At 41.0% G+C, this 17,550-nt stretch overlaps 1 protein-coding gene across 1 annotated transcript in view; it reads left to right on the top strand.

The window, feature by feature from the left end:
• Positions 1-1,927: 1,927 nt before the first annotated feature.
• The window catches only part of LOC137434527 (src kinase-associated phosphoprotein 2), a 237,025-nt gene continuing 221,402 nt past the window's right edge, over positions 1,928-17,550 (top strand). Inside the window, exons 1-2 of the mRNA XM_068127640.2 lie at positions 1,928-2,040; positions 6,302-6,401. Coding sequence (XP_067983741.1) covers positions 2,001-2,040; positions 6,302-6,401 — 140 coding nt within the window. The 5' untranslated portion in view covers positions 1,928-2,000. The remainder of the gene's footprint in view (positions 2,041-6,301; positions 6,402-17,550) is intronic.

Here is a 17,550-nt window from a genome sequence, read left to right as displayed (position 1 = left end):
AGCGTAGGCCCTTCCAATTTCCCCAAAACCTCCCTTCCATTTGCCTTCCGCATTTTGGTCGGTTTTTCTCTTCAACCACCATTGGCCACGAGGTAAGGTTGGAGAAGAAAGGCGTGTCTCCACCTCGTCAGAAGAGGGAAGAAGTAAACAGGCCCTAACAGCCAACCAGCACCGCGGTGAGTGACCCGGTAGGCGTGCCCTCGGAGCCGGCGGCTTAATTCCGCCGGAGGTGATAAAAGCGACTGTAAGGGACTGCTTTGACAGATGACTGGAGATGAGCTGGAGAGGAGCAACGAGGCTGCACCAAGGAGAGGCCTTGAGAGATACGCTGGGGGATGACCTGGAAGAGGAGCGCAATCCACCGCAAGCCCTACCTACCTACCTGCCTGCAATATCCCCTGTCGTTGGAGAGACGCGCTGAACGGAGGGAGACGGCTCCACCCCAGGAAGAGGAGCAGGTGTGCCGAGCCAGCGCGTGACGGCCGCGGATACGCGACGGAGGTTTTCCCGCCAAAACCGCGAGGGGTTGAAAGCTGCTGCCTCCGACCTTGCCTTCCTCTCAAGCAATCAACCTCGAGCCATTACCTGCCTGCAATATCCACCGTGTGAGTGTGAACGTCCTGTCCTACTCGTTTGTCTTGGGGATTAAGTAAATGAAATAGAATAAGTTAACAATGCACTGTGTGACTGCTCTTTTCCATCTATTGCTGTAAATAATATTGGTCGCTCTAAAATATTGCTTGTGTGTGTATAATAAATCTGTTCTTCCTCCAAACTCTGTCTTTCTTCTCTCTTCTTCTCTTTCGGTCGCTTTAGAGGTTTCCCAATTGAATATCTGTAGCGCGATTAGTCAACGTTCGGTTGGAATCGGGTTCTAATCGGGGAGTAACTGTTCGGACGCGGTTAAATACACCACCGCTCGGTAAAATAACATCCAAAAACCGTGTCCGTAACAATATATATATTTATATATATATATATATATATATATATATATATATATATATATATATATATGTATATATATATATATGTATGTATGTATGTATGTATGTACATATATATATATATATATATATATGTATGTATGTATGTATGTATGTATGTATGTATGTATATACATACATACATACATATAGTGGAGTAAGACATACATACATACATATATATATATATACATACATACATACATATATATATATATATATATATATATATATATATAGTGGAGTAAGCACACTCCACTATATATATAGTGGAGTGTGCTTACACATTGTGTTCGCAATAACAAACCGAGCTTCGTATGTACGTACATAATAAATAGAAGCTTCATGTTTATAAGCAAGCATCACTGACTTCCTAGTAGATATCAATTTAGGTATATTTTATATTATTGTTCTACATACACGTTCACTCTTTTTACATAAATTTACATATAGTGGAGTAAGCACACTCCACTATATATATAGTGGAGTGTGCTTACACATTGTGTTCGCAATAACAAACCGAGCTTCGTATGTACGTACATAATAAATAGAAGCTTCATGTTTATAAGCAAGCATCACTGACTTCCTAGTAGATATCAATTTTGGTATATTTTATATTATTGTTCTACATACACGTTCACTCTTTTTACATAAATTTACATTTTTCATGTTTCCATTTCGTCCAATATTGTCGTGGTGCACTCCCAGGTTAATTTTTTTCTCCAGCTTTAAACATGAATCATCTCAGTATTTTACTCGATCAAATCAATCGATCTTGATTGAGTGACCCAATTTGTCCATATATGTATTGAACTGCTTCCAAACAGAGTTTCTTGGTTCCGATAACTTTTTGAACGTCTCACATGTTCCAACACCAGAGTTTCTGACCGCCTGTTTTTTGCGGTCATTTCCGTCAATGCTCGTGGTTTTGTTATGCCAGGGTTTTGTGCACGGTTCGTCCCATTTCGTTGCGCACCTCTATCCCTTCTCCCCCACTCCTGTCCAGCCTAAAAGATGCAGGCAACGTGTGTAGCCCTCGTCGCCGTTTTGCAAGGTGGAGTTGAATACGTTTACAAATAGTTTTTATAAGTTTAAACTCGAAACGTTCCAAGTTATAAAGTGTGGATTTGTGTTTTGAATTGTGTATGCATGACAAGCATTTATCGACAAGCAGATATCCCTCCCAAGACCTATATACAATTAAAATAACATACATGCACATGGAACTTATTTACTCGTCCAGTTTAATTTAATTGATGAACACTAGTTTGGTCTTAACGTCATTCTTTACCTGCAAGAACATTAAAAGAAGAATGCTGTCAATTTATAGCTTTGTAATATATTTGTATTTATCTTATACATTATACAATACAGTGTTTATAACTGAATCTTTTCGCATACTATATACAACAACAACAACAACATGCATTTTAAAGGCCATTTTCCCTGCTAGAGCGGGGGTTAGCCTTGCGGTCCCCATGACAATCTTCTCCATTTTGCCCTATTTTCTGCATCTCTCCTTGTTAACCCCCTTGCCTGCATTTCTTCTTCCACCATCTTTAGCCAAGTCTTTCTCGGTCTTCCCCGTCTTCTACTTCCTTCTACATTCATTTCCATCACTCTTCTCAACCAGTCACTTTCATCCTTCCTCAACACATGACCAAACCATCTCAACCTGTTCCTCTTCACAGCATCCATCACAGGCTCTATTCCCATCATCTTTCGCAATTCATCATTTGTCTTCCTCTCTCTCAACGATACTCCGCACATCCGTCGAACCATTCGCATTTCCACCCTTTCCAACCTTCGTTGCTGCTCTACGTTCATTACCCATGTCTCGCTCCCATAAATCATAACACTTCTCACACATGCAGCATACACCTTTCCCTTCAGCTTCAACGACACTCCCCTCATCATCAGCACGCCACTCAGTTCCCGAAACTTCTTCCATGCACATCTCACTCGAGCAACCGTTGCCGGGTCTGATCCACCTTCTCCATTCAGCATGTCTCCGAGGTAGCAAAATGTTTTCACACCTTCCAGCTTCATGCCGTCTCCAAGATCCAACTCAACATTTCCTCCATCTGCAGCTCCCTCTGTGCACACCTTACATTTGAATGTAGCTGCCACACTGGTTAATGACCCTCTCAGACCACTACATTTTTGATGAACCCACTCAGCGCACATTGTACACTGAATGGAGTCCACTCCGACACCATTCCTACACACAGCACAGGGCCACTTCCCAGTTCTTTCCACCTCACCACATGCTTTACCACTTGCCATCACCTTCGTCTTTCCGATATTCACCTTCAGACCTTTTGTCTCCATACATTCCTTCCAAGTGTTCATCTTTTCCTTCAGTCCATCCATACTTTCCGCAATCAACACCAGATCATCTGCATACAACAACTCCCACGGTAAACCCTCCTTTACGTTCTGAGCCAGCACCTCCATCACAGCTACAAATACTAGTGGACTTAGTACCGACCTCTGATGCACTCCCACCTTCACCTGAAACTCACCACTGTTCCCGTCCTTCGTCCTTACAGCTGTGCGCGCTCTTTTGTACATTGCCATCACTACTCTGATCAACCATTCCTCCATACCATTCCTCCATATCAACCATTCCTCGCATACTATATACGATATTAATAAATTATTAACGACTTCCCACATGGGAGGTTGAAATGTTGGGACTTTCCAGGTGGGAGGTGAGATGCAATCGTTCATTAAATGCCAGCTTTAACACAATTTTTTCATATCTGCGTATGTAATTAATAGAAACTATATTATCATATTGTTAGCTCACCTGGACTTTTGTGCAGTGAGCTGAGCTTTCAGTGCCTTCAGAAAAGATTCACAACCCTTGATGTTTTTCACATTTTCTTGTGTTACAGCCTTCATTTAAAATGGATTTAATTGAGTTTTTTTGTCACTGATCACACATAATATTTGTCAATAATAATTATTATCATATTATTGATAAATTCATATTATTGAATTCATACTTCATATATTCCTATTCATATATTCATATTCATATATTCATATAATTCATATAATATTCATATAAATTCATATAATACATATACAGTGGGACCTCTAAATCCGAATTTAATTCGTTCCAGCGGCAGTTCGGATTGGGAAAAGTTCGGAATTAGAAACTATTTTCCTCATAAGAAATAATGGAAAGTGAATTAATCCGTTCCTGGACCCCAAAAACCCATTATCAAGACACTGTTAACTGCAAATACACATGATTCAAGGTAAAATAAGATGAGTAATTGCCCTAAATATCTAATAATAATAATAACAAAAAAAAGAAATAAATGTACTAACATGAAAATAACTGCATTTACCTTAGTGGAGAGTTCTGATGGTGCATGTGGAAGCTGGAGAGGAGGAAGGAGGGAGAGGGTTTTATTGCTTGGAAGGTGAGGCACCTTCCAAGCTAACATCAGATGACTGTGCTTCTGGTGTTTGCTCTCTTTGTCTCTTAACACCACTTGTAGAGGGTTGGGGCTCACAAGGCTTGCTTTCTTTAGAGAACCACCTCTCCAAAGTTGCCTGGTGTTGGCGACTTTTCTTAACTTTTCAAGTTAATGCTCCTGTTAACCACTGCTTTATTAGGGTGCCACTTTTCAACAATGGCCTGTGTTTTAGACCAATGGAAGCACAGTTCTCTAATTTCAGCACTGGAAATATGAACGACGCTCGCGGCGGGAAATATGAACGACGCTAACGCTATGTTGGCGGTTCGGTTATAGAAATACATTCGGAATTACGGACAAAATTTTCTCGAATTTACGGTTCGGAATTAGAGTAGTTCGAGATGAGGGGCGTTCGGAATTAGGGGTCACTACTGTATTCATATGGAATTCAAATCATATATTCATATTATCATATTATTGATAAGACACAATAATAATTATCACTTTTGTCTCACATAATACATCATAATGTAAAAATGGATTTTTTATTTATATATTTTTTTTACAAAATAGTAAAAAATGAAAATCTGAAATGTCTTGAGTCAATAAGTATTCAACCCCTTTGCGATGACACTCCAAATATGAGCTCAGGTGCATCCAATTTCCTTTGATCATCTTTGAGATGTCTCGTACAACTTGATTGGAGTCCACATATGGCCAATTCGATTGATTGGACATGATTTAGAAAGAAACACACCTTTCTATATAAAATCCCACAGTTGACGGTGCATGTCAGAGCAGAAACTCCACCATTATGTCCAAGGAACTATCCATAGAACTCCGAGATAGAATTGTGAGGAGGCATAGATCTGGGAAGGGTATAAACAATTTCTAGTGATGAAAGTTCTCAAGAGCACAGTGAGCGCCATCATTAGGAAATGGAAAGACGATGGAATTACCCAGACTTCATAGAACTGGTCATCTGACCAAACTGAGCAACTGGGCAAGAAGGACCTTGGTCAGGGAGGTGACCAAGGACCCAATGACCACTCTGACAGAACTAGAGGTCTTTGGTTGAGATGGGAGAACGTGCCGGAAGGACAACAGTCTCTGTAGCACTTCACAAATATAGGCTTGATGGGAGAGTAGCAAGATGGAAGCCACTCCTGAAAAAGGCACATGACAGCACACCTGGAGTTTCCAAACAGGCACGAGAAAGACTCTTGAGACATGAGGCAAAAGACTCTGTGGTCTGATGAGACGAAAATTGAACTCTTTGACCTGAATCCAATGCACTACATCTGGCAGAAACCGAGCACAGCTCATCACCCTTCTAACACTATTACTACCGTGAAGCATGGTGGTTGCAGCATCATGTTATGGGGATTCTTTCCAGCAGCAGGGATTGGGATACTTGGAAAGATAGAGGGAACAATGTATGGAGCCAAATACAGGCAAATCCTTAAGAAGAATCTGCTTCAGAGTGCAAAAGACCTTCGACTGTGGCGAAGATTTACGTTCCAACAGGACAAAGACCGCAAGCACACAGCCAAAGCATGGTATTTCCAATGGTATTCTTCATGAAGCGTAGGCAAGCACCCTAACCAAATTCCAAATACCTGCTCCAGCGAACGAATACTTAGGCGAACTTCAGGCCGTGACAGCCGATTTGTGAAATACTAGTAGCTAAAAGCTTTCCCTGGCCGACCCCACGTCAAGGTGAGAATAATTATGGTCATTGAACATGGCAACAAATATGTTTTGTTATCAAAGTATAATAGTTATCCCATTATTTAAATTGTTCGCTGACACAGACCCGGCACTAGCCTTGGTAAAGTCTCATATTCTGCTAACTGTAATCGTTATGTGTTATTTTTATAGACTGCCAAATCTTCCTTGAAGACCTTAAGAATGAGAAGCTGAGTAAGAAGGTGAAAGACCGGGGAGAAGCTTTGATCAAGGATATCAAACAAGCCAGAATGTAAGACATGTCATTATTGGACAATTCACTCTTTCAGTTTTACTTTTGTGTTTAATTATGTCTCACGAATGTGGAAATACTACGGTCAAACATTATTATAATTATTGTTACTATTATTTTTTTATTTTTTTTATTACCCTCGCCAGAGGAGAGGATATTGCATTTAGTTCCTTTTGTCCGTTTATCTGTTTGTCCACACAGACTAAGTATGCTTTTCTCTGCAACCGTTAGTCCGATTGACAGGAAATTTTCACCATAGGTCATAGGTCACGTGGCAAAGCCTGGTGTTGGCTTAGCGGTTAGGGTGCAGGCTTGGGATCCTAGGAGCCTGAGCTCGAATCCCGGTCGATCGTTGAATCAACGCCAGGGGAGTTGACTCAGCCACTCAGTCATCCTTCCGTGGTTGGCAAATTGAGTACCAGCTTGCTGGGATGAATGAGCCATTCGGGTGTCCTGCGTCGGAGTGACGACCCGTCCAGGATTGTGCCTAATAGCCAAGGAAATTGCTTCGGCAGCCCTATGCATCGTCATGGTGCAAAAAGGAATGGTCGTCGTCATCATTATGTCACGTAGTGCAGGTGCCATCTTGGAAAAACTGAAAAACTTTGCACCTCTATATCTCCGAAAGCACTGTGTAGAAAAAAAATGAGACAACTCTCCATGGTTGTAAAGAACTCTCCATGGGGAATAAAATATGTTAATGATCATGTCATAGGTGCTCCATTATGACGTCATAATTTGACAAATACAAAACCTCATCTGATGAAGATGAAATTTCTTGACCGTTCTGGCCGTTCAAGGTCGTTCAAGGGATAAATTGGAGAAAAAAAATATAATGAAGTCATCAGTCACGTGGTTCGGCCGACATATTTGTTTTAACAAAAATATGCATTTTAAACCAAAAAATTACCAAAATACATTTTTAACAATGTTTTAACAAATAAAATACATCCCACAAAATAACCTCACAAGGGTCTGCAATCTCTGCTCTTTCTTGTTATTTTTATGATTATTATTGCTGTCATTAACATTTTATAACTGTAAAGGTGATGATACTGCAATATATATATATATATATATATATACATATATATATATATATATATATATATATATATATATATATATATATATATATATATATATATATATATATATATATACATTATTTTTTTTTTTTTTTTTTTTTTTTTTTTTAGCACATTTTGACACATTCATTCTGAATAAGTGTCTGCCCAGAACTACTCGATGTGCATACACCATGAACTGATACATGACGAAATATTTAGATGTTTTATTTGAGATTACCCTGAAAAAATCACAATAAAGCACTAAATTGTTCTTAAAATAAACAGTAATGCAAGGAACATTATATACCTTAAAAGATTAAAACAACGCAGAGTAACAATGCAATTTTGTACACAGCAGTGAGTATCAGCACATATCTCAGTGATATTCTCCCATTTTCAAAAATTTAAATATAAGAGCTATAGGAAGTTGGAACCTGTCTGAAGTAATATATGAAATACAAAATAAACAAGAAAAAGACCAATCAGAGATTGCAAACCCTCGCCAGGATGTATTTTCAGTGGTTCTTAAGGCTTTTGTGTTAAATCAAATATGGCGGCCGAACCCCGTGACCGATGACATCATTAATTTTTTTCTAAACTAATTTATTCCAAGATTATGCGAAAGGAATTTCATCTTGATCGGATGAAGTTTTGTACTTGTCGAATTATGACGTCATAAAGGAGGCACCCATGACGTCATCATTAACATATTTTATTCCCCATGGAGAGTTCCTTACAATGAGCCATGTCTCAATTTTTTCTATTCAGCGCTTTCGGAGATATAGAGGTGCAAATTTTTTCGGTTTTTCCAAGATGGCGGCCGAACCACGTGACCTATGACATCATAATTATTATTTTTAAAAATTATACAGGTGGAGTTGCACCTCTGGTGAAAATTTCCTGTCAATCGGACCAATGGTTGCAGAGAAAATCATATTTATTCTGTGCGGACAAACAGACAGACAGACAGTCAAACAGACAAACAGACAAACAAACGGACTCAAATGCAATACCTTCTCTCCTCTGGCGAGGGTAACTAGAGCAGCAATTGGCAGAGCGCATAATTCCGTCATGCTAAATAGTTTACGTTTTGTATCCCACTGATAGGTCAGATCTGGATTAGGATCTTCACAAAAATCGAATCGATTTGTCCCTGTGACACGCCCAACCTGTCCACAAAGTTTCGCCGAAATACATCAATAAGTTTTTGATATATTGTGTTATATATCGTCTTTAGCTCCGTTACTCAATGGTGAAGAATCACTTTAAAATACTTAGATCCGGATCAGGATTCGAATCTTCATCAAAACTGAATCAATTTTTCCTTAGAAATTATTTAGAATTTCCTTTTTCCTTAGAAATTGAATTGAAAATCAATTTTTTTCCGAATCAATTGAATCAACACACCCAACCTGTCCACCAAGTTTCGTTCGAACGCGTACACAACTTTTTGTATATATATATATTTGTATATTTGTATATATATATATTTGTATGTACACGCGTACACAACTTTTTGAGATAACCTGTTCACAGCCAAACAGACTAGAGACAGACAGGGTGAAAACATAACCTCTATCCACCTTCGGTGGCGGAGGTGATGATTCCCAAAAGCAAATACAATGCTGTACTATTCTCTCCTGTAAAAAACATGAAATTGGCCAAATGAAAAATTGTCTCCAAACCCAAGATCATTTGATGTGCCTCCTGCCCAGATGTTATTTCATTCATGTGTGGAATATGAAACAAATGGGTCTCGTTATTTTTGAGCAGATGAACTGATGGACACATCGAGTTGACGCCCAAGTTTGGGGCTAAAAATGACGATTTGAGGATGGCTAAAGATAAACTACAAGAATCAACTGGATAGAGACATCTCAATAAACAAACTGGCTATGTGCATGACAGACAAATACATGGAGAACCATGGTAATGGGTCAGACAGGTGTCAACCAATGATGATAATGATCATTGGGTGATGTGTTATGGCCGACATTAGGGCACGTTCTGTATGATTAGGTACACAGAACCGATCGAATCTTTAGCTTCTCCCAGCTCGCCCCTGTCAGCCCCCCCCCCCCCACCCCTCCATGGCCATCCCCTTCCACATGCCACAAGTATCTCCTTTCCATCCTCTCCTTATATTTTTGACTCTCCCCGACTTAATGTTTCCTTCCATATTTCTCATACCCGTTGCCTCCTTTTTTCTTCTCTCCCATTCCAAACATTTTTTCTCAATTTCCCAGTGTATGTGTGTATACAGTCACGTATACAGTCACGTATACAGTCCCAGTATACAGTCACGTGAAAAAGTAAATACACCTCATGTAAAGTTTTGACTTTTTCAACATATTTCAACATACAGCTATTTGATCTTCGTTTCAGCAATATTGATAGATAAAGGTGATATAATATAACAAATATCATGAAACATTTACATTTTGTAGTCCATTGTATAATTTAAATAAACATAAATGCAAATTTCGCATGTGGAAAAGTAAGTACACCCTTGGCTCTAATAGGTGGGATTGCCCCTTTGGCAGAAACAACCTCAAGTAGGCGTTTCTTATAACTGTCTACCTTTCTCTGACATCGACTGGGAGAAATTTTTGCCCACTCCTCCATGCAGAATTCTTTCAGCTGTGCGATGTTTGGGGGGTTTCTTGCATGCACAGCTCGTTTCAAATCCCCCACAACATCTCGATGGGATTTAGATCCGGGCTTTGACTTGGCCATTCCAGAACCCTCCATTTCTTTCTTTTCAGCCATTCCTTGGTGGATTTACTGGTATGTTTAGGGTCATTGTCATGTTGCAATGTCTACCTTCGGTTGAGCTTCAACTTTCTGACAGATGGCCTCACATTATCCTCAAGCACCCTCTGGTACAATGAAGAATTCATAGTGGATTCTATGATGGTGAGCTGCCCAGGCCCTGATGCAGCAAAGCTGTCCCAAACCATAATATTTCCACCACCATGCTTTACAGTTGGTATCAGGTTCTTGTGGTCAAATGCTGTCTTTGGTTTTCGCCAAACATGTCTTTTGGTACTGTGGCCAAACAGCTCTACCTTTGACTCATCTCTCCAGAGCACATTGTTCCAGAAGTGCTGGTCTTTCCTTCGGTGATCATTGGCAAACTTTAGTCTTGCCCTGATGTTCTTTCTGGACAGCAAAGGTTTCCTCCTGCCACACCTCCCATGTAGATCAAATTTGTGCAGCCTCTTTCTAATGGTAGACTCATGCACTTTGACATCAACAGTGGCAAGAGCTACCTGTAGATCCCGTAATGACATTCTGGGGTTCTTAGAGACTTCTTTCAGCATCTTGCAGTCTGCTCTCGGGCTGAACTTGCTGGGGCGGCCTGGCCTGAACAAGTTGGCAGTTGTTTGGAATCTTCTCCACTTGTAGATGATCTTCCAGATAGTCGAATGATTGATTTCAAATTGTTTGGAGATCTTTTTAAATCCCTTCCCAGACTCGTAGGCATCTATAACCTTCTTTCTGAAGGCCTCAGAGAGCTCTTTTGATCTCGGCATGGTGACGCCGCACACTTCAACAACAAAGAGCAAACCAAACGAAATGTCTGAGGTTTAAATAAGACAGGTTCCTCCAAGATCCTCTCTAACGATGTTCTAATCATTTGCACCTGAGCTGGTGCACCTGATTCTAATTTTAGGTATTTGAAGTAGTGATAAATGTAGGGGTGTACTTACTTTTTCCACATGCAAAATTTGCATTTATGTTTATTTAAATTATACAATGGACTAGAAAATGTAAATGTTTCATGATATTTGTTATATTATATCACCTTTATCTATCTATATTGTTGAAATGAAGATCAAATAGCTGTATGTTGAAATATGTTGAAAAAGTCAAAACTTTACATGGGGTGTACTTACTTTTTCACGTGACTATATATATATATATATATATATATATATATATATATATATATATATATATATATATATATATATATATATATATACAGCCTATATATATATATATATATATATATATATATATATATATATATATATATATATATATATATATATATATATATATATAATAAAAGGCAGTGTCCGTCCGGCATTCTGTCTCCTCCATAACTCCAAAACCACGAAATCTAGCAGCCCCAAACTTTGCATGCATACACCTGGACCCCCAGCAGATTGCAATGATTAAAACTGGGTGTTTGGGTGTGTTATAAGTTACTAGCGGGGTCACCCGTGGGAATCCCACGGGCATGGATGTGTGTGACATTTCGACATATTGAGTTATATGCTGCACATTCATTTTTACAAAATGGTTACTGGCAAGTCATCAGATCCAGAAATGGTGTGATGAACACAATTTATTTATTTCACATAATATGTGACCCCTCACTCCTCTCCACCTGACACTCTCCTGTCTCCACCTGACACTCTCCTGTCTCCACCTGACACTCTCCTCTCTCCACCTAGCACTCCTCTCCTCTCCAAACCCTCACATCCCTCTCCTTTCCAATCCCTCACCTCTCCAATCCCTCACACTCCTCTCCTCTCCAATCCTTCACACGCCTCTCCAATCGCGCCTCACACTCCTCTCCAATCGCGCCTCACACTCCTCTCCAATCGCGCCTCACACTCCTCTCCAATCGTGCCTCACACTCCCCTCCAATCACTCCTCTCCAATCGTGCCTCACACTCCTCTCCAATCACGCCTCACACTCCTCTCCAATCGTGCCTCACACTCCTCTCCAATCGCGCCTCACACTCCTCTCCAATCGCGCCTCACTCGCCTCTCCAATCGGCTTTCCCCGTCTCGTTTCTCTCCTTTTTCTCCCGTCTCGTTCTTTTTCTTGCTCCAAATCGGCCCGTCGGAATCGGAAATCGGCCCGTCTCGCCCGTCGGCCCGTCGGAATCGGAAATCGGCCCGTCTTGCTTTTGTGCTTGTGCGTTTGTGTTCATGTTCATGTGTTCATGTGTTCAATAAATTGTGTTCATGACACCATTTCTGGTGTTGGGCTAGCGGCTAGGGTGCCGGCTTAGGATCCTGGGTTCGAATCTCGGTCGATCGCCGAATTAATGCCAGGGGGGTTGACTCAGCCTGTCATCCTTCCGAGGTCGGCTAATTGAGTACCAGTTCACTGGTAATTCCCTGTTTGTCGTTGAAGGCGGCAAAAAGGGTTGGCGTCAGGAAGGGCATCCGGCCGTAAAACATTGCTTCAAACAGGGGACAAAAAAACAACAACTACCACGGTCCCCGAAAAGGCCAACCCCCGCTTTGCGGGGAAAAATGGCCTCTAAACGGTGGTTTTTACACCATTTCTGGATCTGATGACTTGCCAGTAACCATTTTGTAAAAATGAATGTGCAGCATCTAACTCAATATGTCGAAATGTCACACACATCCATGCCCGTGGGATTCCCACGGGTGACCCCGCAAGTTTGCAATTTGCATTGACGTTCGTCGATGGACTCGTTCGCCCGTCTCATTCGTTTTCTTGCTGCATCCTGTTCAAGTCTGCGTTCTTCATCGATCGTCTCATTCATTTTGGAAATAGAAGTTTCCACGCAGCGCATGAATTGTCACGATCCTCAAGAGGAATTTGTCTCGTAATCATCAAATGATAAATGGCAAGTAAATTATATTGTGGAAAATTAAAGATTTCAAATAAACCTATTTAAAGTGTATTCGCACATAACTAATTTTAAAAAACGAAGAAATATCTCTCGGTAATTTCCTGAAACATATTTTACTTCCGGCTAATAATGTTGAATTAAATAAAAACGAAGAAATATATGTCGGCATCATTGTTGACGTTTTTGTGACGACTGTCATCAAACGAAAAAGTAATATATCTTAACGGAAAAGCAAAAGCGAATTTTTAATATATATCGACACGTTGCCGTCGGTGTCATGTTGGGCGGTGTATGATACACCATGACGCGATTTTTAAAAATATATCTCTGCATTTTCCCGCGTGTGTGGAATGTTTGTGGAAAATTAAAGATTTCAAATAAACCTATTTAAAGTGTATGCGCACATAACTAATAAAAAACAACGAAGAAATATCTCTCGGTAATTTCCTGAAACATATTTTACTTCCGGCTAATATGTTGAATGAAATAAAAACGAAGAAATATATGTCGGCATCATTGTTGACGTTTTTGTGACGACTATCATCAAACGAAATAGTAATATATCATAACGGAAAAGCAAAAGCGAATTTTTAATATATATCGACCACGGAGGTATATATAATATGGAGAGCCAATTGGCCACCTCGCAGCATTAGCCGCCGTGAAGCCACCGGAAATAGTCTGGCGGCCATATTGGGAAGCCGATCGTAAGCCTGTCAAAGCAAAGGCGTGGCGCACTGATGATGCAGCTGGAGCGAATTTTAGGACCGCCGACTATTTAATTAATATAGAATACTAATATTTGAACTGATATTCGGGCTCAGAATCCCGTTCTTTAAGGAAATGGTGTTCATTAAGTTTGAAGTTGGTTCTAGACGCATTTTTCCTGGGGAATCCAATGGTTTAGAGCTTGTTTGAAAAAAAAGTGCCCAAAATTACCGCTCGGTGTTCTTTATCGTTCTTCTCATGACCCAATCACCCACTAGTAGGAATAAGAATCCTGACATGTTACACCCCTGTTTAACTCCTGTCTTCACCTTGAACCATTCTGTTGTTTCACCTTGGTCGACGACCGCACATTGAAAGTCTTGGTAAAGGGCTTTTACAAGGTTCACTAATTTTCCAGGTATGCTGTATTTCTTCATTATGACCCAGACTTTCTCTGGGCAAGGAGTCGAAAGCTTTCTAGAAATCTATAAAATTGAGGTACATCGTCGTTTGCCATTCTTTGGCTTGTTCTATAATATTCCTCAATATAAAGATCTGATTTGTTGTCATGTTATATGATGTTACTTAATTCAGTCATTATATTGTAACTAAGATGTGTATGTTTCTATTACCGAGATGTTAGAAACCACGCAGATATAATGATAACCAGAGTTTATTCTACACTGACATGGGTCAGCAACACATCAACAGTGAGTCAGTCACATAAATGACATGAAACGCTGTCATGTAGTTAACCCACACAATTCACAGTTAACCCACAAAACACACCCACACCATGTAGAGATGAGGTCGCTCTTATATTTCAGCTTGCTCTGGTGTTGCCTCACTGGTGAGCAAACAGGACCAGTTTGCAATATTTTTTCCTGATGCGCTCTTCCTTCATGTCATCATCGAGTGTTCTCACAACATGATGGAAACGTATCTTGCTGTATGATTGTGATACAGAATGTATTAAAGCAAACACATGGTTGCTGTCTGCCTCACAGTCAAACATGTGCCGATCCAAGGAAGCAAATGTAGACCGACCGACCTCAGAAAGGACAGAAGTGGAAATTGCCACTCTTATCCCACTTTCACGAGGCATTTTGCCATTGCTTACAGCCAGGAGCCTCTTGACACAGCGTTCAGTCGCCTCACAGACACGAACAACACTTTGCGAGGGAACTATGAGGCCACCCCTGTTCTTGGTAACAATCAGGCTGTACATTGGTGTGGTTTGCCATTCTTCGTTGTTACTGGTCAATGCAGAAAGACATTGGCTACACTTCAGAGTCTTCCTCACCATCCTCACCACATAGCCGGCAATATAGCCAACACATGACTCTGTAAAGATGGAAAGTTGCTCAAAATTTGGAATATCCGCATAGTCGTGGTCCTCTTTTGCCGGCGATCTCAACTCCAGGTCGTATCGTCTGGCCACCAACATGTCGTGACTCTCGTCAGGCACAGCCTGCTTTGCAACGCACTTGAAGGAAGCCGCATTCAGGATTCTGGTTGAGTCCTGTGCAGAACAGTTCCCACTTGCAGACTTGATGTCATGTCGCATCAAGAGGCGCTTATATGCGGCAACAAACTGCCGGGCCGTTGGGTTATTCCCACTTCCACATGCAATGCGGACCGCTCCAAAGAAAAGTTCAATGTGGTCTTGGCTCATTTTGTACGTGAGCAGGTATCGCAGGGGAGATGAGGCAGGTTTGACATATGTGAAATACAAAATTTTGACACTCTCTATGCAGATCATGAAACCAATGAAGGGGGTTTTCAAACGCGTATTGGTCATAACTTGACCATTCATGTTTTTGATGTTGGACAAGTAACTGTAGGCAGTATCCAGGAATGGCAGGAAAAGTCCTTCTCGTGATGTCATGAGTGGTGCCTTGTAGTTTCGTGCCAATGGATTGCGAGAATTTAGAATGTCAAACAGTTTGTCCAATGTTTCAATGTATTGGCAGGTAGCCTCACTGCCCTGAAATTCTGATAGTTGCAAAGTGTCCCTGCAAAACCGAATTGCATCTGCCACACTAGTGCTCAATGTCTGAGCAGCTGTGTCCACCTTCATGACATTGCTCTTCCACTCGATGTGTTTCCGGGAGAGCTTATTTCCCAGACGCAAGCCTTCCCTCTTCTGCAGATCAAAGAGTGCCTGGATGTATTTCCACGCGATGACTTTTTTGTTGCCATCCTCCATCATTTTCATGGATCCAAGACAGTTTCTTGCAAGTTTAAGCATGTGACATGCATCGAGTACAACACAAATTTTCTTTTCGGGATTTGCTGGGTGGGGAAATGTTGGTTTCACATTCTGCGGCGTGATGTCGGCACCTAGCTCACGTAAAATTGTCAAATGAGCGGACGGTCCATCGCAAGTTAAGGAAACCACCTCTGCACCGATATCATGCAATTTTAGTAGACATTGTGTCACCAAATTCGCCTGTTCCTTCCCCGACAATCCATTTATCATAAAGTATGCTACAGGCACTTTCCAACTGTCATTCAGTGCAACCAGTGTCATCCAGTTCACTGGTAATTCCCTGTTTGTCGTTGAAGGCGGCAAAAAGGGTTGGCGTCAGGAAGGGCATCCGGCCGTAAAACATTGCTTCAAAAAGGGGACCAAAAAAAAAACAACAACTACCACGGTCCCCGAAAAGGCCAACCCCTGCTTTGCGGGGAAAAATGGCCTCTAAACGGTGGTATTCAGTGCAACCAGCATGAAAACCAGTGCGTTGCTGGCCTGGGGAGCACTGTCATCTTGGACTCCGTTTCCGATGTCGACGTACCCCAATACCTTGTCCCCTAAAAAGTCAATTGCCTTCATGATGGCCATCTCGTCTAACATCAGGCTACACAGTGTTCTCTTGCCAGTCTCCTTCTCTGCTTTAAACCGGCTCTCTAGTGCTTGGAATACAACTGCACTAAAACCAGGTGAACCATCAATTGCGCTGTACCATTTCCGGATTGTGGATGGACTTGGCAGTGCCAAGTCGAATGTCTCTCGAACATAGTCGTATCCTTTAGCAGAATAAAATTGAAGAGTGAGTGCGAAAGCTTTGATGACTGGATCGTATTCATCTCTCGAGCGTTCAGACACAATCGGCTTCCCAATATGGCCGCCAAGCAACTTCCGCTAGCTTCAGCCGACAGCCGTCATTGGCTCTCCAGTTTATTATATACCTCCGTGATATCGACACATTGCCGGCGGTGTCATGTTGGGCGGTGTATGATACACCATGACGCGATTTTAAAAAATATATCTCTGCATTTTCCCGCGTGTGTGGATTGTTCTCAATTATTGCTGACACCGAGTCTAAAAGTAAAACCATCGATAAAAATGAAATCATATGGTGAGTTAGATTGGAGATAAAGGCGTGAGAGAGACTCTATGGCCTTGAAGTTACAGGCCTTTGAGAATTCATTTCGTTCTATAAACGGCAACTTTCATCGGATTTTCTTCCCGTTTTTTTTCAACCGAGTCTAAAACTATGTTAGCGACTGTGAAAAATGAAATGATTTATCGAATTTGATTTGAAATAAAACTGGGGGAGAGCAAGACACCACGGGCCTACAAAACAGGACTCAAAGCTATGCGAGTTAATAAAATGGTGGATATTTGTTTATAGCCACTCCCAGAATGGGTGGAGCTATGGGTGGAGCTACTCTGCAAACCGAGTAAGCCACACCCCGGACAGACACCCAACAGATAGACAGACAGACAGACAGAATCAT

This window comes from Myxine glutinosa, chromosome 10, assembly GCF_964187855.1.
Source record: "Myxine glutinosa chromosome 10, kmMyxGlut1.1, whole genome shotgun sequence".
Taxonomy (NCBI): Eukaryota; Metazoa; Chordata; class Myxini; order Myxiniformes; family Myxinidae; genus Myxine; species Myxine glutinosa.
Note: the sequence above shows the minus strand (reverse complement) of the source record. Positions and strands in the feature narration are given on the sequence as shown.